General features: G+C 43.9%; 1 protein-coding gene across 2 annotated transcripts in view; it reads left to right on the top strand.

Moving 5' to 3' along the window:
• ZFYVE21 (zinc finger FYVE-type containing 21) overlaps positions 1 to 23,893 on the top strand; it is a 60,919-nt gene extending 37,026 nt beyond the window's left edge. Inside the window, exons 3-8 of one of the 2 annotated variants that reach the window (XM_068254340.1) lie at positions 1,550 to 1,718; positions 3,964 to 4,039; positions 5,494 to 5,585; positions 11,828 to 11,875; positions 16,443 to 16,585; positions 20,261 to 23,893. In XM_068254340.1, coding sequence (XP_068110441.1) covers positions 1,550 to 1,718; positions 3,964 to 4,039; positions 5,494 to 5,585; positions 11,828 to 11,875; positions 16,443 to 16,585; positions 20,261 to 20,296 — 564 coding nt within the window. In that variant the 3' untranslated portion in view covers positions 20,297 to 23,893. The remainder of the gene's footprint in view (positions 1 to 1,549; positions 1,719 to 3,963; positions 4,040 to 5,493; positions 5,586 to 11,827; positions 11,876 to 16,442; positions 16,586 to 20,260) is intronic. The other variant, XM_068254341.1, reaches the window with a different exon arrangement.
• Positions 23,894 to 24,784: the final 891 nt, after the last annotated feature.

The following is a 24,784-nucleotide window of genomic DNA, read 5'->3' as shown; positions in this document are numbered from 1 at the left end:
TAACTTAAAGCGGAATATAACCCTGCATTTCAACTTTGCTCTAAAACATTATTTACAGTATATTATATGCAACCAGCATTTTTTTTTTTACTAGACCAGCATTGGAAGGGTTACACAGGGCTTTAAAGTCCCTGGAGATTTCTGCAACCGAATCCAAACTTGAGTTAGATACTTTTTGTTTACAAATATGTGTTTATTATGACTCATCTCTCTCACTGAGAAGGAGCTTGGAGGACAGCCAAAGAGATGTATCTATTGATAAACAGTTACACACTAACTAAATAGAATGTAACCATCTGAATGTCTGCACGGAACTTAAAGAGACTCTGTAACAAATTGTTTATCTTTATTTCTTCTATGCTATAAGTTCCTATGCCTTTTCTAATGTGGTCTGGCTTACTGCAGCTTTTCCTAATTGCACAGTAGCTGTGTTATCTCTGTTATATGATCTAATCTTCTCTCTATAGTCGGCACAGTCAGGCTGAGGCAGTCAGACTGGAATGTGCAGGGCTGCTTGTGATTAGCTAGAAGCTGTACACACCCCCTGCAGGCTCTGTGTGACTAACACACTCTGCTTAGCTGAGCCTATTAGAAGCTGGTTAGTTTGTTTGTAAACACTGCCTAAAACTGGCAATTACAAGCCAGGTTTGCAGCAGAGAATGGCAGAAACAGCACAGAGGGGACCAGGAGCACATAATGAATAGAATGGTATGCTTTTTATTGTAAGAATTTCAGAGTACAGATTCTCTTTAAAACCTCTGTGTTTAACCCTTCCAATGCTGGTCTAGTAAAAAAAAAATGCTTTTTGCATATAATATGCTGTAAGTAATGTTTTAGAGCAAAGTTGAAATGCAGGGTTATATTCCGCTTTAAGGAATGAAGAGATAAAATAACTCTTACTGTGTGGTGGTACGTTTTCTCTTGCCTTATTATCTCCAGCATAATCTTAGTGAATTGAGGCAAAAGTATTCTTGCAAACGCAATCGCCTTAATGCGCGTTTTTGTATGTGTTCGCCGGTTTTTGTTTTTTCCTATACCTTCTATTGAGGTGGAATTGTCCTGAAAATGGAACACGCACCTTTCATAGCCGCACCGCGCACAACCCACACTGATGTGAACTTTTTCATAGACATTCTTTGGGGCCACGCGGTCAGGACGAGTTTTGCAAAAACCGCAAGCGGGTAAAACAAAAAAAAAAAGCCAGAAACGCCTGCAGTGTGAACAAGCACTCAGGGAGAGTTGACCAATCCAACCAGGCAATCCCCTGTATAGTGTTATGTACTGGGTACCACATACAGTTCAGCAGCAGTATCTGGTCATACATGGCACCAGTATAGGATGGTTTAATTTGTATTTGGTGTACATTGGAAGAGGGATAGTTTTATACGACGAATATATCCCAAGCTCTATATTTTCCTGGAAAAGTTAGGGGGTTGTCTTATATGCCGGAAAATACGGAGGTTTAGCATTTGGGGGGTCAGTTCAGATTTGCTTTTCAAGTTGTCATGTACTTTGTGTGACGGAATGACTTTTATCTTTGTCCTTCTAGCACCACTGCCGTAGATGTGGCAAATGCTTCTGTGACAAGTGCTGCAGCAAGAAAGTGCCTCTGCCCCGTATGTGTTTCGTGGACCCCGTGCGTCAGTGTGGAGAATGCTCCATCATTTCACAGAAGGAGATGGAGTTCTATGACCGGCAGCTGAAAGTGCTGATGAATGGTGTGTAGTCACGTTCCTGTACTTCTCAGTTCCTGTCTTGTAGCTCAGCAAGGCAGCAGCACCAGCCAGTACAGCCACTCCAGGCTCCAGCTCAGCCTCTTTCACAGGAAGCTGAGAGGTCACTAGAGTGCAACTGCACAGTAAACTCAGTGGGAGAGTCCCGAGATGTTTAGCTCTGTCACAGATTCCTGCTAAAGTCAACCTTGACACCAATAGAAAACCAAACGCTTGTCTCTGAAGTCTGCAGTGGTGGAAGATTTATTATTGTGCAGTCCAGGGTTACCAGCTTAACAAAGAAGCATTGTGTGTAAATTCTTAGTGGCTAGCAGTGTGGCACATACAAACTTTTGGCCTGAAAAATGGGGCAAAAACCATAACCCACTGGTTAGCTGACAATGCAGAAGACACCACACATTGGGACATATACATGCTTCAGTATGTATAGCTACTGCTCCTCACATCGACTTGCATCATCTAGTGTCCTGTGCCACGAGAGCTCCAGGCACACCGTCATGTGACCACAGTGAGTGTGGAGCTCTGGTGCCCAGTTCAGAAAGCTGTTGGGTACACTAGAGTTTCCCAACCCTGTCCTCAAATACCACTTAGGGCAAGGGCGTTATGCCCTTTTTTCAAGCACAGGCGGTTTTAAAAATCACCCACAAAACGCTTGTGCAATGAATCTCTATGAGAAGGTTCATATCAGCGCGTTGCGTCCGCTTTGCGGTCTGCAAAGCGGTGCCTATACCATTTTTGGAGCATTTTTGCTATAATGGAAGGCGTAGGAAAAACGCAAAACTCTCACAAAATGGTGTTTTAAGAATAAATGCATTGTATTTTATTTTCCGGGTCAGAGTTCACTTCCTGACTTGCATCAGCAAGAAGTTTTAAATCCAGGATGATACAATTTATTGGCTAACTAAAAATGAATAAGAATAAGCAAGCTTTTGGCCTTGCAGCCTTCGTCGGGCTTACATCCGCTTAGTTTTTTCAAGCATAAATACATGTCATTAAGATGCCTTAATTGAAACAGAACATTTAAATGGGGTGAGAGGTTGTTAGCTGAGATAAGGATCCTTGTTTACTCCATGCTCACAGACCTGAGAGTTGGACTGACACAGAGGTATCGTAACTAATAGGATGTAAGCCCGATGAAGGCTGTAAGGCCGAAACCTTGCTTATTCTTATTCCTTTTTAGTTAGCCAATAAATGGTATCATCCTGATTTAAAACTTCTTGCTTTTACTGATGGCTAACCCGGTACAATACCCTACTGCTACTGACTTGCATCAGAGGGGGAATGATAAAAACCACTCTGGAAAAGTGCTTATAAAAGCGCTTTTCACAAAAGGGCAGTGGCGCGCCGGGAGGTGCTAAAAAAAAGTGCACAAAAACGCAAAACACTTTTTTTCCCGTTTTTAAATGTGAACAAGGCCTAACAGTGCGTGTTTTGTGAAAATCCACAGAGGTAGATAATCTGCTCTGCTGGGACACTAATTTAACCTGAAATTAAATTGAATGCTAGTGCTGTTCTGCAAACCATGCACTGTTGGTGGTACTTGAGTACTAGAGGACACAAGCAGCAGCAAGGACAGTCAGCTATAGGTACTGAAGAGCACTCTGCATATGATGGTCCCCGCACGCATTATATTATATACAATAAATCCACCCAGCCCATCTGGTGTGATATGAATATAAATGAATTGCCTTTTTAAATAGGCATGAGACGATATAGCGAACAGAAATGTACCTCCTTAAAGTGAACCTCCGGACTAAAAATCTACTCAGCAGAACTGAAATGGCTTGGTGTTTCTTTAACAGTTTCACAGCATAAGAACTTTTTTTTCGTACCAAAGCATCATTTTTAGCTGCATTTTTAGCTAAGCTCCACCCATCAGAGACCTGCTCGGGTGTTTTTTCCCTGATGCTGTGCAAAGCTTAGGCTGAAATTCCTCTAACTTAGACTTCAGATCTGATTTGGGATGATTGTTTCACAGATTGAAGCAAAAAGCTGGGCAGTCGTCAGAATCCTTGTTTCGTTAAACAGCTGAATTCTGGTTGCTCTGGGCAACTGTTTTCTCCCATTCCAGCACTGTCGTTTCTCATGAAAGTCTAGATAAGGCGTGGGTGTCATGCTTATTAGGCAAATTAGAAGCCAGCAGAAAAGAATGAGAAGCTGATTTGATAGTATGACTGATATCATTCCCAGCATGCAGCTTTCCCACTACGATTTGTTTTTGTGTCTCCAGGTGCTACCTTTGACATTAACCATGGATCCTCAGAGAAGTCTGAAACCATTGCGTGTCGGCTCTCCAATAACCACAGGTGATGCCTGTTTCATTCTGGTACCAAATCAGTTGTGATCTTTTTGTGTAAAAAAATATCTGAAATGAGATGCACATAGCAACACCTGCAAGGCTGGATTTATACCTTTTTAAGCCCCTAGGCAAACTTTCCCCTCCCATGTGGACTATCTATGTACAACAGCACCTCTTTTATGTACAGCTCTCTTGGGAAGTAGCAACCCTTCTTCCATGTTTTATTCGCTCATGTGGAGTTTTCACTTTTATATTTGCAACCTCCTACTCATATGCAGCTGTCCTCCCATGTCCAGCCGCCTGTTTGGCTGCAGCCACCCACTTTTTGGCCATTCCGGAAATCCAGCCCTGAACACCATCTTCTATGATTTCTTTACATGTGCCCCCAGCATGACTGTGGTGCTAAGGAGAGCTTGCTATTTTTTTGTTCTTTAAAGCATGCCTAAAGAATAAAACATTCTTACATACTCACCTCAGTAGTGGGAAGTCTCTGGATGCTTCAGAAGCTTCCCTGATCTACCTACAGCTCACTGTTCCAGCGCAGGGTCCACCTAAACCTACTCGAAAACAGCTTGTCCAAAAGGTTTCTTGTGGCTGCGGTCCAAGAAGTGGAAGAGCTTCTTCATGTGCTTTGTGACTTTACATGTGCTTTGTGTACATGGAATAGTGAGCTCTACGAGGATCCAGGAAGTCTTGCACATGAAACTGGGTCCTGTATATAGAAGGGGAATTATAAAAAGTTTTCCTAGGTCAGGCATGCAACGTCTGGCCTGGGGGCCAAATTCAGCCCTCTGAGCCTTTTCTGGAGGCCGCCAGAGCTTTCTGCAGTTGTTAATTCCCTTTGGCCCGCAGGACGTAGCTGTGGTTCCTCATGCAGGGGACATCTTCTGTTGCCACTCTGCCTCCCTCTTTGCTCTCCTGTAGGTTATCATCCACCACTGTAGCAGAAGCAGCTGCCACTGTGCCAACAGCCGTAACAGCCACTGATTAGCAGCTGTCACTGTGCCAGCAGCCGTAACAGCCATTGTTTAGCAGCCACCACTGTGCCAGCAGCAGTAACAGCCATTGTTTAGCAGCCACCACTGTGCCAGCAGCAGTAACAGCCATTGTTTAGCAGCCACCACTGTGCCAGCAGCAGTAACAGCCATTATCACAGACCTAGTGTACCTAACAGCAATCAGCAAAAATTGTTCGACTTCACTAGTTCGGCTCTCCAGCAATCTCAAGAACGGCAATATGGCCCTTGGCCTAAAAAGTTTGGATGTCCCTGACCCTAGGAGGGTAAACATTGTGTGTACTGCCTTTCAGAAAGTCACCATTTTCATAGGATAGTTAGTGGGCTGTAGAGACATTTGAGATCTATTTGTAAAGGAACCATAATCTTCCAGCTAGTAATTATAGTTTTCATAGTTTTTATCTCGTTACAAATTCCCTTTCATTTTTTCCCCCTTCTGCTTATAGATATTTGTTCCTCGATGGAGAAAACCATTATGAAATAGAATTTGCACGAATTTCAACAGTTCAGATACTCACAGAAGGCTTCAACCCAGGAGGTGAGAGGTTAATGTGCGAGCTAGAATAACATTTCATGGGCAATCCAGAGACCAATGGGATTACTCCTCCAGTCCTCAGGGCTAGACAGGACCTGCACCGGTCACACAGCACTGTCTGGCCCGTCCCTGGGAAATATATTACAGTTACTAAAGGCCCATATAGGTTATTCAGTAACCCAGAGCAAATGGCAACAGCTTGTAATAAACTGTAATGTCCATTATAAAGTATTGAGACAGATCCAAAACTGCTTTTATAGGCCTTATTTTGATTGCCAAGTTGGAGAAAAGAACATTTCTATTTAAAGGGAACCTGAACTGAGGGAGATGTGGAGGCTGCCATATTCCTTTCCTTTTTCACAATACCAGTTGCCTGGCTGTCCTGCTGATCCTCTGCCTCTAATACTTTTAGCCTTATGCTGGGAATGCACTATGCGTTTTTTCGGCAGATAGATGGTTTGAAAGATAATTTCCGACATGTCCGGTCTTGTTTTACCGCTCGATTTCTTATAGAAGTGAATGCAAAATGATGAGAAAAGATAAGAGAATTGAGTGGAAAAACAAATTTGAAAATTGATTGCACGGTAAATCGACTGAAAAAAACGCATCGTGTATTCCCACCATAAGACTCCGAACAAGCATGCAGATCAGATGTTTCTGACAAGATTGGGTGCATGCTTGTTTCAGGTGTGTAATTCAGACGCCACTGATGCTAGAATCATCATCAGGATAGCCAGGTAACTGGTATTGTTTTAAAAGGAAAGACATCCCTTTCACTTCAGGTTCCCTTTAAATCAGAACTCTGAATTCTCCCACTCCCTGCCCCATAAAATAGGACAGACTGTGGAAACATTTCCCAGTTGGGGACACAGACACCAGTAAACCCTTGAAAGAGTTTCTAGCCTTTCCTTAATTTATTCAAAACTAAAATAGAACTTTTGCATGGAGTTGGTGAACTAACAAATTGCCAGACAGACAACCGAACTTCCATTCTGTTTTGCAATAGGATATGTATAGGAAATGCATTAGCTGAGCAAACTATGCTTACCCTCAGGCATGGGGTAGGTCAGAGGATGATGGCAGTGGGGGGAGATTATCGTTAAGAGCAATACTTTGTAAAGCTACACCATGAGATAACACATTACTGCTACAACATTGCAGTGGAAGGGGTGGGATCAGGATCATGTGACCAGTCATGCTGGGGGAAATCTCCCTCAGCATTACTCTGAGTGTCAGTCAGTTTCTGGAGCAGGATCACCACCACCCCCAGCCAGGCCAGGTCAGGTAGCAAAGCAATATAATGAAGTGTGTAGCTCTGGGTTCTCAGCTGTTGACTATTCATCTCATGAAAGCAGCTCAACCACACGGCCTTCTGGTCATAGAAACAGCCCATCTGTAAACTGGTTTATGCTTAATGTAATCACAAGAGGTCAGCGCTCACAGCATAAGTTAAAACAAGCCGGCTAGTTCGCCTTCTCTTCACAAAAAACATAAATAAAAAACAAGAGAAATGGTGCTCTGGCAAAGTCACAATGCGTTAAAAGTCCATGTATTGAGGACCTAAAATTTATAAAATGTCCATAAGCATCTACAATTTTCAAAGTATCTTCTTCTGTGCGTGAAAAATGCTCTGCTGCATATCCTATTTCGACTGCATGTGAGTGGACCACCACCAACACCCTTTGTGTGCCACTCACCGCTGTAGTAGACCAACCAATGGTCTATATGCACCTTGGGACCGTTCCCGGGTCGTCCCCCACCTCTCGATCAATGCTCTTTGCAATCCAGATGCAGTATGTCATATACCTCAATAAAAAATGCTCAACATAGCGTAATACTGCTAAAAAACGTTTTAATGATAAAAAACTATTGCACTTACAATCTCCGTATAGGTTTAAAAGTGTGAGTAGTTTTGACACGGGCTCTCCCCCGCTTAGGTGGCCGGGCTGGCTGGCTGGCTGGCTTTGGCTGGCCCTGTCGCTTCTCCGCTGCGCATACGGTAGACGCCGGGGTGCCTAGTCGCCTCCTCACCACGCTGCTCCGTGTACAATCCACTTCCGCATTAGACTCCGCCCTATCGATTTCGTGACTCATCAGGGGCTCGGAGTCCAATGCGTGAAAGCGGACCAGAAATAGCTGCCTCCTTCTCCCTCAACCCGCCCCCTCCTTGCGTGACCTATCAGCGTACTATAGTATAGAGATAGAATTAATGGTGTACAGAATATGGAGAGAATAGTGAAAGGTGGTGTGTCTCAGTTAATGTATATAGCGCTGTATAGGGGCTGAGGTTTTAAGAGGGAATCTAATGTGTTTTTTGTGGGAGTGTAACTGTGTGGGTGAGCCTGCTGAATGGCTCAGCTGGAAGGCTATGGCAAAAATACGGAGGGTAGGAGGTTTGGTTAATCTCACAGGCGAGTGACGTATAGTACGCTGATAGGTCACGCAAGGAGGGGGCGGGTTGAGGGAGAAGGAGGCAGCTATTTCTGGTCCGCTTTCACGCATTGGACTCCGAGCCCCTGATGAGTCACGAAGTGACGAAATCGATAGGGCGGAGTCTAATGCGGAAGTGGATTGTACACGGAGCAGCGTGGTGAGGAGGCGACTAGGCACCCCGGCGTCTACCGTATGCGCAGCGGAGAAGCGACAGGGCCAGCCAAAGCCAGCCAGCCCGGCCACCTAAGCGGGGGAGAGCCCGTGTCAAAATTACTCACACTTTTAAACCTATACGGAGATTGTAAGTGCAATAGTTTTTTATCATTAAAACGTTTTTTAGCAGTATTACGCTATGTTGAGCATTTTTTATTGAGGTATATGACATACTGCATCTGGATTGCAAAGAGCATTGATCGAGAGGTGGGGGACGACCCGGGAACGGTCCCAAGGTGCATATAGACCATTGGTTGGTCTACTACAGCGGTGAGTGGCACACAAAGGGTGTTGGTGGTGGTCCACTCACATGCAGTCGAAATAGGATATGCAGCAGTGCATTTTTCACGCACAGAAGAAGATACTTTGAAAATTGTAGATGCTTATGGACATTTTATAATTTTAGGTCCTCAATACATGGACTTTTAACGCATTGTGATTTTGCCAGAGCGCCATTTCTCTTGTTTTTTTATTTATGGTTTATGCTTAAAACAAAACAAGTGTGTTCTGTTACACATTTCTGCAAACTCCATTTTTCTTTTTCTCAGCTGTTTAGTTCTCAAGAATGTAGTTGCATTTTAAAGACTCTCCACTTTCTGTTTTTTTTTTTGTTTGTTTTTATTTTTTTTTTCTTAATCTCCATTACTCTGCACATAGACCACTTTCATTAATACTGATAAAATGTATGATGCCCCATTTATTAATTTTAGAGTTTCTGCCACATGTGATTTGAGTTGCTTCCAGGCAGTCCTCCTCAGCTGCCTTATTGGAGATGCAATAATTTCTGAGAGGACTGTATCCGTAGTGCCACTCACTCTCCTCCCAATCCGGATCCTGCAGGGGGGTATGGTCAACTGCCATTCAAACCAATTCCCACTGGAATGATGGAGTACACTTGCACAACGGCGGCGGGGGGGGGGGGGGGGGGAGTGAGTAACAGGCTATTTCCAGTGACGGCTCCATTTTTTAGAAAATGCTCTCAGGAAACTAAAAGTTGAGTGATTTTATTTTATTTTTTTATTCATTTTATTTTATTTAATTTTTTTTAATAAATGGGGCATGTTCTATTTGATTGTTGGGGTGTGGATGAGTGCAGAAAAATGTGTTAGTGGAAATGGGCTTAGACTAAAGCAAAAACAAATCGAGCCATGCAAGCTAATCAGATTGTAGTGTGCTGCTACCGCCATCTGTAAAAGATGGGCAATCTCTGGTTGCTGATGGCACTCTGGGTTTGGCCTTAAAGCCCCATGTACACCATACAATTTTGTCTGATTCATTGATTCAATTCGATTCAATCCGACATGTCAAATCGGGATTCCATTCAATTTGCCATTGTTTTGCAATGGCAAATTGAATCAAATCGAATCCCGATCGGACATGTCTGATTGAATCAAATCAATGAATCAAATCTGATAAAAAATTGTATGGTGTAGATGGCGCTTAAGAGACTTGTGACATGAGATAAATTGTGTGCATGTATAGTCCCAATGTTCCCTCCCATCAACCTCCCATTTACGCCTCTTCCCTGCCCTATTCACTCACCTATAGCAAACTTGGCTCTCCAGCTGTTAAGGAACTACAAGTCCCAGAATGCATTGCAGCAGTCTGACAGCCACAGTCATGATTCATATGCATTGTGGGACTTGTAGTTCCTTAATTGCTGAAGAGCCAAGTTTGCAGATCACTGCCCTAGAGGAATGGGAAGGAGGGTACATTGTGGCAAGCCTGCCTCTTTCTGTCTGAAAATTTGACAGTAACCGCGGGGAATCAAGGAGAAGGAACAACAATGCACAGAGGTCTGTGGATCCAGCATGGACATATTCTGCTTACCTAGATAGCTTTGCCTTGCGTCAGGTGTGCCTTAACCACCCTGGCGTTCTGATTAAATCGCCAGGGTGGCTGCGGGAGGGTTTTTTTTAAATAAAAAAAAAACTATTTCATGCAGCCAACTGAAAGTTGGCTGCATGAAAGCCCACTAGAGGGCGCTCCGGAGGCGATCTTCCGATCGCCTCCGGCGCCCAGAATAAACAAGGAAGGCCGCAATGAGCGGCCTTCCTTGTTTTGCTTATATCGTCGCCATAGCGACGAGCGGAGTGACGTCATCGACGTCAGCCGACGTCCTGACGTCAGCCGCCTCCGATCCAGCCCTTAGCGCTGGCCGGAACTTTTTGTTCCGGCTACGCTGGGCTCAGGCGGCTGGGGGGACCCTCTTTCGCCGCTGCTCGCGGCGAATCGCCGCAGAGCGGCGGCGATCAGGCAGCACACGCGGCTGGCAAAGTGCCGGCTGCGTGTGCTGCTTTTTATTTCATTCAAATCGGCCCAGCAGGGCCTGAGCGGCAGCCGCTGGCGGTGTTGGACGAGCTGAGCTCGTCCAGACCGCTCAGCTGGTTAAAGGGAACCCGAGGTGAGAGGGATATGGAGGCTGCCATATATATTTCCTTGTAAACAATGCCAGTTGCCTGGCAGCCCTGTTTATCTTCTGGCATAAATAGTGTCTGAGTCAAAACCCTGAAACAAGCATATGGCTAATCCAGTAAAACCGGAGTCAGAGCACCTGATTTGCTGCATGCTTGTCTATGGCTAAAAGTATTGGAGACACGAGATCAGCAGGACAGCCAGGCAACTGGTATTGCTTAAAAGGAAATCAATATGGCAGCCCCCATATCCCTCTCACCTCGGGTGCCCTTTAAATTGAACCGGAGGCAGCCTACAACCCAGATATCTACCAAAGTCGAGAGAAGCCTCTGGATTGTCTAGACCACAGGTGTCAAACTCAAGGCCTTCCTTGCCATTTCATGTGCCCCCTCTCCCTCCAAGAGCTCTAAATAAGTGATAAAAGAACAAAGGCGCACAACCCTACCCTTCAGAGAACACCAGGGACATTGTTTCTAGTTGTTATCTGAGCAAAATTAATATAGGGCCCCCTCCTTAGATCCTCTGACTGGTAACATACCTACCTACACACTCCCCTGATTATCAGCTGAGGCGGTTGTGATCGGCCGCCTCGGCCAACTTTAATCAAGCGTGTGTACGGACCAGTAGGTAAGTATGTTTTTATTGGGGGGCACCTTGCTTTGAAGCTATGTACCCACCTGGTGACACCGAGCAAAGTACCGAGTTCGCTGGAAAAATCGCTCGCGCCGCCGTGTACGTCACGTGACCTCACGCTTAACCCACCGATGGGAAGAGGCATCGCTAGCAACTGTCATCAAGGGGACGTCGCTGGACCCGTCGAGCGGTGGGTATGCAGCTAAAGACTACAGTATTCCATAAAAATGTTATCTAGGAGTAGGACTATAGATACAATTGTCTATCTCATTGACACTTTTTCAGTTGTTTTTTTTTTTTTTTTTTTTTTTTCCCCCATTACCGTACAATAGTTTCTAGTTGCATCCCTGATTAGGTCTATTTTCTTCTTTGTTCTCACTATAACTCAGCATGAAGTAATTTCACCTCAGATTTTCCTGTCATAGGTTTTTATGGCGCTCCTGTAACAGTAACATTCACATCTTTTCATATAACGTATTGTGTGTAAGCATACAGTGTACTCAGTCTGTGACGTTGTTCTCTCCTCACTGCTCACGCTGCTTTGATGAAAGATATTCACACATACACCAGCCTGTTGGAGAGCCAGTGCATCACGGAAGGTCAGCTGATGTGGCGGATGCGCCTCTGCATGTTGTGTTCGCCTTTTGTGATTAGTCGCTTTTGAATTGAATTTTTTTTCCATCTCCAATCCATGTATTCCAAAACTGATTCCATCCTTAGATTTCACGCTAACCTTTGAATCCTTACAAATGACCTGGGAATGGAACAACGGCACAGTCTCTGAAGGCTTTGGGCCCACCATTCCTGCAGACCTGTGCTGGCGTTGCCTGCATGCGGATCCATGTCATTGCATAGCTTTGTTATTCTGTATCCTGAAAGGACCACTATTGTGAATTTAAGCTTCTTTTTATAATGGCATTATAAGAAAAGTGGTAGTTCAATACTCATGGGTGGCTTTTTGTCAGTCAGAGCAGCCTTTCTGTCACAGAGCTGAATTTGTCTCTTATCTGCTCATTAATTCACTGCTTTTTGGCAAGCACCACACCAGGACATACAATGTTTAAAGGAGAACTGTAGTGAGAGGTATATGGAGGCTGCCATATTTATTTCCTTTTAAGCAATACCAGTTGCCTGGCTATTCAGCTAATCCTCTGCCTCTAATACTTTCAGCCATAGGCCCTGAACAAGCATGCAGCAGATCAGGTGTTTCTGACAAATTTAGACAGATATGACAAGATTAGCTGCATGCTTGTTTCTGGTGTGATTCAGACACTTCTTTAGGCAAATAGACCATCAGGGCTGCCAGGCAACTGGTATTGCTTAAAAGGAAATAAATATGGCAGCCTCCATATCCCTCTCACTACAGTTCTCCTTTAACATAGGTAAACAGAAGACAGATTAAAAGGTGGCCATACATCTAGCGATTGTGGCGGTCGATCGACCAATAGACTGATCTCTCTCTGATCTGGTAGAGATCCGTCGGCCGCCGTTGGGAATTGGCCTAATGTCTCGCCCTACGTGCTATATGCTGGCAGCCACGTGGGGTCCAAATGCGGAAATAAGGCACAGACACTCAGCTCAGTTGGCGGATAACTGCACGGAGGTGGGGGAGGGGTGTTTATGGACATAAAACATTGGGGTGGGGGAACAGTGGCTGGGTGTGTTCGTTGGTTTGCGATTATCGCATATCATTATTGCCGTGCACCCAATCGAGCATGTCGTCCCGAGATTTTTTTTTTTTTTTTTTTTAATAAATAAGTTTTATTGAGTTCGTCCCGAGATTTTTACAGTATGTCCAATTGATATGAAATTGTTTGCATTGTTGATCGGGCATGCTTTTGGCCAATTTTCATGAGATTTAATAATTATTGAATTGGATGGTTGATCGACTGTTGAGCAGCCGCCAAGTCTACAGGCATGGGCAAACTTGGCCCTCCAGCTGTTACGGAACTAAAAGTCCTGCAATGCATTGTGGGACTTGTAGTTTCTTAACAGCTGGAGGGCCAAGTTTGCCCATGCCTGCCTTAACTCCTTGTAAAGATCAGGAAAGAAGATGTGTTTTTTTTGTATTAGACCCATATAGTGAAGTTACACTGCCTTTTTGTTTCGGTTTTAACAGTTTTCTGATAGCTGAGCAACAGGTCGAATTACAGAAGGGTGTACAGAGAAGTGAATCGCTGTATTTAGCATTTCACTTTGGATACTAAGGGATTTCCTGCTCAGAAAGGTAATCAAATCCTTGTCAGCTGAGACGCGCACATGTCCCTTACAACAGCACTGAAATATTTGTTTATAAAATCCAACCATTCTATTCCTCCTGCAGCCACTGTTCACCTCTATTCCTTCTAAAGGTGGCCACAAACGGTCCAATTTCTAACAAAAAATCGAGCGATCAGAAATTCTGATCAGATTGGTTGTAAATGATCTCCATTGATGGGCACAATCGATTACAAACTATCATAAAAATACTCGTCCGATTTGTATTTTGGTCAAACCAAAATTTGGGTTTTCTAGGTGGTTGTGATAGATGGCAAGCAACCATTGGTTCATTGATGGTTGCTGATTTACTGCTATAGTGATGTGTGTGTTAGAAGTTGTGACTTTTTTTTTCAATAAATCAGTATTCCTAATGGGGGAAAAACGGATACTGAAACGCTGCTGATTTTGGTTAGGACTTTATTAAAATGCCATTAAATTCACAATAGTGGTCCTTTATACCTCAAACACGCTGATTTTGCAGAATTCTGCAACCCACCGCAACCAGTCACACCCCTGCTGTTCAGTGTAAGGTCGGGGGGAGGCTGCTTGCTGTCTGTTGCTGAACTGTGTGATATTAAGGGAACGCTTTCTCCTCTACAAAATTGCTAATTTTAATCACAGTATAGCTAAAGTGGTAATAGTTGAATAGAGTTAAAGGTTGACTTTCTTGCTATGAAAACATGTAAGGTCTTTGGGAAAGTCACCTGAGGCAGTGACACCTTATGATTTCTACTTCAGATATTATCTTTATTGGGTAAAATTGTCTTGTAGCATTTTCCCTGCCGAGTAGAAAACACACATTGCATAGACGGTTGTGTTTGCTGTGTGAAGAAATTGCTTAGCATTTTGGGGGGTCACTGTATATTCTTCACAATCCTGTCCAAGCACCAAGCACTCGGAAGCAAGAGAGGAGTTGCAAGAAGAGATGTAGGGCTTGATTCACTAATAGCAAATAGCATGCCTTATCCTGAGATAACACGCCTTATCAAAGATAACACACCTTATCAAAGTTAACTGGCCTTATCAGAGTAGCATAGCGAGCGCTACAAACCCACAGGGGCTCAGGGCAGGACGAGTGGAGCTCATTGCCAATTAGCAGGCATACGTTCGTAAAGCTAGGTATGCTACTTTGATAAGACGTGTTAATTTTGATAAGGCGTGTTATCTCTGATAAGGCATGCTATTTGTATTTGTGAATCAAGCCTGTAGTCTTTCTTCACTTCATCCAGTCATGTGCAGGGACATCTATTTTTTTTTTTCCTTTCAAGGGAACCTGAAGTGAGAGTAACATGGAGGCTGCCATCTTCATTCCTTTATAAACAATGCCAGTTGCCTGGATGCCATGCTGAGCTTTAGGGTTTAGTTGTTTGAGTCACACACCTACAACAAGCATGCAGTCAGCAGAGTCAGACCAGAGTCAAAGCCTCTGATCTGCATGCTCATTCTGGGCCAGTGTCCTAAGGTGCCCATACATAAAGCCATTTTGGCAGCTGATAGACTACGATCAGATTCGATCAAAGAGAGATTTGTCTCATGGAGTGATCTGTTGGCCACCATAAACTGCAGGCTGATTCCCGATCGGATTCAGCGTTAAATCTTTTGGGATTTGGCCATGCGATGCCGTCTCTGTAATGTTTTATGACACCCTCCCCCCCCCGGTGCAGTTATGCTTTACCCGTCTGCTATCCGTATTTCCGCATTTGCACAGAGCATCCACACATAAGTCAGGCAACCGGCATTGTTTATTAGAATTAAGATGACAGCCTCCGTATTGCTCTCACCTTGGCTCCCCTTTAAACACCCCTCCTCCCCCCTTGCACATGATTGGCTGTTTGAAGTAAACAGAGGCTTTTTTTTTTTTTTTTTTTTTTCTGTCTCCTTTTGTAAATAATCACCCAGAATGCTTAATGTCATCCTGGTGACATATCGCTGTCAGAGGGTCCATATCACAGTGTTTGCTTGAAATAACAATTACAGTATAATAGCATAATGTGCAGTATTGATAGTTGGGAGAAGTGTAACTAATCAGCAGACTCAGACCTACAATTTATTGTTTGTTTTTCTGGCTGGACTTGATGGACAGATGTGTTTTTTTTTTTTTTTTCAAACAAACTATGTATCTAGAAGGGTAATATTCTGTGTTGCATGATTTTTGTACAATCAGATCATCCCTTATGTAATATTGTGCTGGTAACAAGATTAAACGTAATTTTCTAGAGCTGTTTAGGGTTGGTTTGCCAAGGCTGGGGAACCCCTTTTAAAGCTGCAGTGACAGCCAGTGCACAAACTAGTCCATTATAAGTCAACACAGTGACAGCCAGGCCTAGCCCACAGATTTGTCAGACTGTAACCCATTGTAGTACAGCGCAGTGACAGCCTTGCCCAGTGCACAGATTTGTCAGACTGTAGGGCATTAAAGTATACTGTAACCCATTGTAGTACTGCGCAGTGACAGCCTTGCCCAGTGCACAGATTTGTCAGACTGTAGGGCATTGACGTACATTGCAGTGACGGGCAGGCCTAGCCCACAGAGTTGTCAGACTGTAACCCATTGTAGTACTGCGCAGTGACAGCCTTGCCCAGTGAACATATTTGTCAGACTGTAGGCCATTGTGGTACAGCACAGTTACAGCCTGGCCTAGTGCACAGATTTTGCAGACTGTAGCCCATTGTAGTGCAGTGACAGCCTGGCCCAGTGCACAGATTAATCAGACTGTAGAGCATTGAAGTACAGCGTAGTGACCGCTAGGCCTAGCGCACAGATTTGTCAGACTGTAGCCTATTGTAGTGACTGCCAGGCCTAGCGCACATAGGTGGAGAGGTTTGGTGTTGAAGGTTACTTGTAGCGTACATAATCTCTCCTGAAGGAAGTATGGAATATATAGTTCTTATTTGTCCTGTGTATAGGAGGGAACAGCCGGGCCACAGGTATGCTCCTTCAGTACAAGAATGCTGGATCTGATGAACTCTTACAGATGAAGTTTACAACAAGTGAAGATATTAATAGCAACAAGAAGACGACCGCATCCTGGCTGGCTGCTATGCACAAGGTACCTGGAGGATGTATGGGGTGTAAAGAACTCTCTCCAGCCCTGTAACCAAGGCAATTCAGCCTAGTCTTCTCCTATCATTATCTTCTGTCGCATTCGTTGCTGGTCTTTTGCTAACTTCAATCCAGGTGCAGATAACTGCTTGGCGATGCGCCCCAAATTAAAGGACGACTGTGTTGGTTGGGTAGGGAACCTGGGGCTTCTACTTGTCCCCCTCAGACGTCCTGTGCCAACGCAGCCACGATGCTCTGGTCCCCGCCTTTGGTTCACTTCTGAAATTTCCAACTTTACAGTCGGAAAACCACTGCCCATGCCCTCGTTCCCGCTGATGTCACCAGGAGTGTATTGTGCAGGCCCAGTACAGTCTGCCCCTGCGCAGTACGCTCCTGGTGAGGTCAGCGGGAGCAAGTACACGGCTGTGCAGGCGCAGTGGTTTTCCGACTTTAAAGTCGGAAATTCCAGAAGTGAACTGGAGGCGGGGACTGGAGCATTAGTGAGTAGCTGCACAGGCACAGGACATCTGCAGGGGACCATTAGAAGCCCCAGGTAAGTTCAATTCCCCCCCCCCCCCCCTTACAGTCGTCCTTTAAATCACTCCACCAGCCACATCAATGGTGGAGTGGGACTGCTTTGTTGAATTAAAAGGGGCAAAGCGGGGCCGTTTTTACCCCGGTTGAGAAATGCTGCCCTGAATAGTCCTGAGCCTTTTCTTCAATCTCTTGCAGCCCACTATTCAAACGCCAGGTCCCTCTAAACATGTTCAAAGGCTTGACTATGCGTCTAGTGGCTGCGGTCCCACAGTGTACGAGCTTATCCGTACTAGGCATGCGGAAGTGAGGTTCACACGTGGCCTGCAGAACAAAGCCACGAGTGTGCAATTTATTTTCTTCTGTGCCCGAATGGTTCGCTCTACTAGCCATGCGCTGAGCTTACTCTGCATGCCCAGTACAGAGAAGCTTGGGCGGAAGTGCATGCCACAAAGAGAAGAGTCTTGGGGAACAATGAAGGGCTAGAGGAGGATCTGTAGACTCTGGTCCATCCATACTGAGGTCCTCTGCTTCCCATGCTCTGCTGCATTGCTTGAAGCTCCATATCGATGGCTGGGTTGTTTGAGAAAGAAATTTCAGGGAGGAAATGTGATGTGATGGTCAGTGAAATGCAAATAAATCTGAGTTTATGCAAGATTATGCAAATTTTACATGCAGCTTGAAAAAGGATTCATCACGGTGGAATTTCCCATATTTTTCGGACTGTGAGATGCTTCTGAACATAGGATGCACCTAGGTTTAGAGGACAAAAACCATGGAAAAAAATACTGTACTTTTCCGTTAGCCGGGCACATCCACTAGGTGGCAATAAAACCCCACCAGAGTTACATCTTTCCCTACTATCCATGGCGGCCTGGAGGGGAAATGGTAATTATCGCCACCTAGTGGATGTGCCCGGCTAACAGAAAAGTTCCAAAAATACATACTAAACATGGTGCCTACATGGTGAAGGGTCATCTTGTGGATTATGCCCGCTTTGTACCTCTTGTGTCTCAGTGTCCCCCATATGTCCACCTCTGTCTCCCTGTGTCCTCCTCTGCATGTGCACAGCACAGGGAGTCCCCGACATTGCGGCCGGTTGGAGGTTCGTATTGGCAGGCGTTCACAAGTCAGGATCTTCCTGCACTTGGACTATAAGATGCAGTGACTTTTTTTTCCCCACTTTTAGGGGAGAAAAAGTAAGTTATAGTCCAAAAAAAATACAGTATATTGGTCCATTTTCAAGCAGCATAAATTTGCATACGACGTTTGCATAATACTGCACTAACTCGTAATTATTTGGATCGACTATTTCTATGTGAAGGTAACGAGAGAGCTCTGTGATTGATGGGATAGTACACTAAAGCTTTGTACACAAATAGGAGGACTGGGATTGGGTCTTCATCCTTTGAGCAACAGCTCGGGGTTGAGGCTGTACAGACATGTTGCTAGTCTGGAGGCTAGTGACACATCAGTATCTATGGATGGACCACACATAGTTGAGTGGGTTCTGGTAGGTGGGATGATGGGAAAACCAATGTGCTCCGGGGGTCATTCGAGCATCACTAAATATCTAGTATTCTAGACCTTTAGGCGACATCAAGTGGCCTGCCATACACCTGCCAGATTCTCACCGAGACTGTCTTTATCAGCTGCCCTGGCTGAGTGTAATCTAGCCTATGTCTGTAGCTTTAGTTAAGCCTATTTAGTGAGGCAGTGTTTCTCCGCGTAGAGCCTGGGTCCTGCGCGGCTGTAGCAGCAATGCTATAGGGCTGTTTCCACTGGCCGCATTGCCGCCATGCAGTGCGATCGCCACACTGCATACAACCGCACTTCCGGTCGCTATGCGGCTTAATACAATCCCTGTGGGACCTGCATGCAGACTGCAGGAAACTGCAGCATATGCAATCCATACATTCAGCTGAACCGCACCTTATCGCAACCAGAAATTCACGCAAATGGAAATGGTCCCATTATCTAACACTGACTGCAGTATCAATGCAGTGCGGCGATTTCTAGCGCATGTAGTGGAAACGGGCTCATAGTCCGTGCCCCACATACAGGTAATTCGGGAATTCAGCGATTGCCGGACCTTAAATGACTTTTCCCTCCGAATTGCTAGAACTTGGTGGGGGGATAGTAACTAGCGCAAGGCAGAATTTGTGCAGCAGCAGGGTGAGCAGACGCCCTGCACCAAAATGACCGGCAGCCACAAGAAGTATATACCCATTTAGCAGCCTATGTTGTGAGGATGGACTGTGCAGTGACTGGAGGTACAGACGACTTGCTGCTGCCTTCTCGTAAAATGCAGTATATTTCTTCTAGTGCAGGGTCTCTCATACCTGTCCTCGTGACTCCCAAACGCTGCATTTTGCAGGCAGCCTCACTTATGCACAGGTGGGGTAATTAGTGTATCAGCTACATGGAATCCACCTAGCTGAGGCAGTAATGACCTCACCTGTGCATAGGTTGCCTGCAAAATGCAGCATTGAGTAGTCACGAGAACGGGTTTGAGAAACACTAACGATTGGAAATACATTTGAAGCATTTCTGTGGACATTATGCATTTTATGCTTGGTACACACCATGCAATTTCCCATCAGATAGATGGGTTGATAGATAATTTCTAACACATCTGATTTTCTGATCACTTCTATGCAAATCAATCAGAAAACGATCGGAAATCAGACCAGACCTGTCAGAAATTATCTATTCGATCTATGTATCTGACTGGAAATTGTATGGTGTGTACCAGGCTTGAAGCCCAATCTACACTATACGATTCTTTGTACGATTCTATTTACGATTCAATTAAATCCGACAAGTCGGATCAGGATTCGATTTGCCATTGTTTTGCAATGGCAAATCGTACTGAATCGAATCCCGATCGGACCTGTCGGATTTAATCGAATCGTAATCGAATCGTATTGTGTAGATTGGGCTTTACAGTTGCATTGTGTTTTGTGCAATCCAGTCAGGTGACCTCTACTACTTCCTGTTCATCCTTCTGTGCCATCTAGCTGCTCACTGGACAAGCAGTATGACAAAGATACTGGTTGAATCCTTGACGTTGGTCTTGAACTGTTTTAAATTGTCCTCTGCACTTTGATTCCTTTGACTTAATTTAATTAATTTCTTGTATTAACAGGCTGCAAAACTCCTGTATGAATCTCGGGACCAGTGACCGAAGAGGAGGGATGACCAGTGCAAAGTTTTATTTGTAATTGTCATTTTTAATGCAGCATTATAGATTCTCTGTATGCCCGATACATACAGCTAAGTTAATTTTCAGTGGACCTGTCACTTGCCTACTGAAGACTGCCATTTTGGGGACAGATCTAATATTCCGTTCATGTTGCTAGGAAACGGTTGTACTACCGAGTCAGTACGTGCCTTGGTGGTTCTTGGCTGTATTTCCAGAGAGGTTAGGCCGGGTCACAAAATGGCCACTCCTGGTGTGGCGAGTGATGGATACTCAGAAGTACCTTTTTTATATAACCAGAATACTCCACTTTTTTGTGCAATATATACATTTAAATAATTCTTCAGATGTTAATCTCACAAATCTGTGGGGCTCATCTCTAATAAGGGGTTAATGTGGGCATTGCAGGGTGTGGTGATGTCCTGTATGGAACACTTAAAGGGGTACTCTGCTCATTTACACAGGAGCACTGAGGTAGGACAATGTGTCAACCTGATGGCATAAGGAAGAGTGGATTGTATGAACTCTCAGATCATTGCATAAAGATGTCCTACAACTTATTGATCACCAACAGGGGAGCAATACTGTAGAAACGTTCCTCCCTAGAAATTTCATACAATTATGGTAGAGGGGGTCCACCTTATTTTTGCTACAGAGGTTTGCAATGGGAGATTAATTTTGAAACTAAGCTGTTGTCACTGCAATGAACGTACTGCAGGAAATGGTGGAGAACTTGTGAATATCCAACACAAAGCAGTTATCCCTGCAGCAAGGGCATATAAAAGTACCCTGAAAAAAAATCTGAATCGGATTGGTTTGAGGTTTGTGACAATGCCACACCCCTATACTAGGTAGAACTGCGCCCCGTGTATGTATGTATGTATGTGTGTGAATATATACATCTATATAACAATGCACACCCATACATGCGCGCACACATATTTTGTTAATATTACTAAAGGTAGCTGCAATGTGTTCTGTGCAGTTGTCACAGTGAGTGAGCAGTAAGCCTGGAACCGCTTGCTAGGCTTACTAGAGTGACTTTTTACACTAGATCTCAGGTTCTTTCTCTAGTACAAAAGCACTAAACTATTATTATTTTTTAAGGAATGCAAAATGGATAGAGGTGTTTTGTAGCTATTTATAAACACCTAAAATTGGGCTGAAAGATCGCAGAAATGGAAAAGTAGATGAATTGCCCAATCGTATTCTTCCCTTTTTATAACCGCCTTGAAAATTTGCAAGCTGTTATGGGATTGGCCGGAAATGGCAAGCTGTTATAGGATTGGTCAGTAATGTTTTGCTAACTCAGAGCTGTGGAGCACTATTTACAGAAGTGTGAGATTTATAAAGTGTTTGTGGGTGGGGCCTAGCAGTGACCCTGCAAGAGCCAAAGCAGGGTGGGGGGAAGGTACAGTTCTGCCGCTGTGGATAAGCTCTCTTCTCTTGGTGTAGTCCAATCTGCCCTGATAGGATAGAAATACAGGTATGGTCAATGAGATGCAAATATTTTTGAGTTGATGCAGAATTATGCAAATTTTGTATGCAAGTTTATCCAGCTTGACAAATGAACCAATCGTGTTTAACCTCAGCAGGATTTGATTGGTTCATTTTCAAGCTGCATATACATTGCATACACAATCAAATCCTGCTGAGGTTAAACTCAATTGATCCATTTGTCAAGCTGTATGTATTTGCATACACAATTTGCACAATACTGCATCAACTCAAAATATTTGCATCTCACTGACCTTCCCTATAGAGATGGATAATGAGATGCAAATTTGAAGTGATGCAGGATTATTCAGAATTTGAATGCATATGTATGCAGATTGAAACTGGATCCCTCAGGCCTCATTTCCACGGACAGGTGATAGGTAGTGAAAAGCCACTCAAACTCTCACTACTGCTTGTTGAGCACACAGTTCAACTGCCCATGGAAATGAGCCCTCAGAATTCACCTTGGTGGGATTGACAGCTCCATTTTCAAGCTGCATTAACTTGCATGCAAAATTTGCATAATCCAGCATCAATTTAAAAACCTTTGCATCTCGCAGATGCAATGATCTCACTGTTGGTTAATGAGATGCAAATTATTTTGACTTGCATGCTAATTGTATGCATCCTTCAAACTGTAACCACTAAAATGCATTTCCTGTCTGTTTCTATCAGTAAAATTCCAGACTGCATACAATTTGCACGAAATACAAAATCATGTGACTTGTATTGATAGCTTTTTCTCATGTGCATATGTTTGCATTATATCAGGCTACATTTAGGCAATGAATTTCAATGTAGTCATTTATAAGCTACTGTCATGTTTAGTTATTTGGTATGAGAAATCCATTCCCAATACTCTATTGATTTTATGCTCTAACTACACCAAGAGAAGACCAGCCTGAACAGTTAGACACTGAAGTGAAAAATATGATATAATGAATTGGTTGTGTACTATAAATAATTACTATAAGATCAGCAACAAAGAAAATATTCTCATATCTTTATTTTCAGGTATATGTTTTTCTAACATTGCATCATTCTATAATATGTGCAGATTACACAACACTCAGCATTCAAATTGATTCTTTCAGAGCAGTCTGTGAACTAATGACCTCTCCTCTGGCAGAAAAAAAAGAAATTTGTTCACTAACAGTTCAGATAATAAAAGTCAGACAGCCCTCTCCACGACTAAGTCATAAAGCTTAATGGCTTTTTTTGCATAGAGATAACTGGAGTTTAACTCTTCCTGTACTGGAAACAATTAGACTGATGTATCTGATCTTAATGGTTTATTTCTTAGCTGTACTACACATACAAATCATAATATTATCATTTTTTTCCGCTTCAGTGTCTCTTTAAAACCTTTCCTTTAGGACAGGGGTCTCGAACTCGCGGCCCTCGATACAATATTTTGTGGCCCCTGCCGACAAAAGCTTCCTTATAGTTCGCTTCAGTGCTCCCAAGTAATCCGCCACATCCCCACCGCTAAACGAGGGCTGCAGAGCTCCAAATCGCCCGGGGGGGCAATCTGCCGGCATTTCCTGGAAGGGGCAGAGCTTTCAGCTTCAGCTCTGCCCCTCCTGATGTCAATTGCCGCACGGATCGCTGCCTTTCCCCGCCCCTCTCTGTGAAGGAAGAGTGAGAGGGGCGGGCAGAGGCGGCAATGCGCCGCGATTGTGAAATTCCTTATGCGGCCCAGCCTCATCTTGACTTTGCCCCCTGTGGTCCCCAGGTAAATTTGAGTTTGAGACCCCTGCTTTAGGACCATTTTTTCAGAAGCAGTTGATAAGCAGCAAAAAGACTGTCAAACTCTCAACAGTTTGCTACTGCCTGATAACTGCTCACTAAATGTGCAGTTCAGCAGCCTATGGAAAAGGGTCCTTACAAATGCCATGTTTTAGGTGAGGACCAAGACTAGCTACTGGAGAAGATATTTTCCTATTGTTCAGATATGCTAATCCACACTATACTGAGCTATAGTCACTGTACATTGAGGTATTCCAATAGCTGATCTCTGCCTTTAATTACTCTGCAGCTTTTGTACAGATATTAAGTTAATAAAAGCACAACAAAGGTAAATGTTTTGTTGCTTTATTTCTGTTAAGTTAATGGGAATGGGTGAATCATGTACTTGTTAATTCTGAGATATAAAGCAGGCCATGCACTCATCAATTGTCTCCAGCAGAGTCAAGAAATCCCTCGTGATTGTAAGTTCTGTCAATTTGTTCTGCAAAGCAGCCCGATATTTTGATACATTGTTGGCCATTGTGTTGTACTATATTGAACAATGCAATTCTGTGGTTCTATAGATTTTCAATACATTTCATGGTAAAATCTGTGGGCAGTATATGGGGATATCCAACATTGGGTGGCATAGCATGTATGGCCAATTTAACTTGAACTCTTGCACAGGACAGAAGGAAACCAGAGATGCACCCTGTATGTATTCAGAGTGTTTTGCCAGTCTAAACCTCCTTCATCTGTGACTAATCACAACTGTAAATTGATCTCTCAGCTGTGTCAATCTGGGAATCTCCTATGCCATGGCAGAGCAGCTGATTAGTAAACACAGGATGTTAACCCTATGTCTGCCTCCATGAAAGCAAGAAATAGACACACTGTAGACTTATTGCAGGATTTGTATCAGCTGTAGTAAAGACTTTTCTTTATTATGCTGTTGCTTATCTTTTAGCAGAAAGGGAGTTCTCAGTTCAGGTTCGCTTTAAAGTGAAGTAGAGAAGAAGCACCCTCAGACAGAAAGGAAAAAAAAAAAAGAACACAGCCTAGTTATTTCTGTGCTTGGCACTGTACATACATGTCTACCTCATGTCACTTCACCTATCCTTTAAAATGAAATAAACATGGCAGCATCCATATCCTCTCACTACAGTTTTCCTTTAAAGAGTCATTAGCTCTGCTTTGTCTTTTAAGCTGTAAAACAGTGTGAACTCCTGATTGTCACAGATGCTG

Source organism: Hyperolius riggenbachi, chromosome 9 (genome assembly GCF_040937935.1).
Source record: "Hyperolius riggenbachi isolate aHypRig1 chromosome 9, aHypRig1.pri, whole genome shotgun sequence".
NCBI classification, from domain to species: domain Eukaryota; kingdom Metazoa; phylum Chordata; class Amphibia; order Anura; family Hyperoliidae; genus Hyperolius; species Hyperolius riggenbachi.
This window is presented reverse-complemented; position numbering and strand designations above follow the sequence as displayed.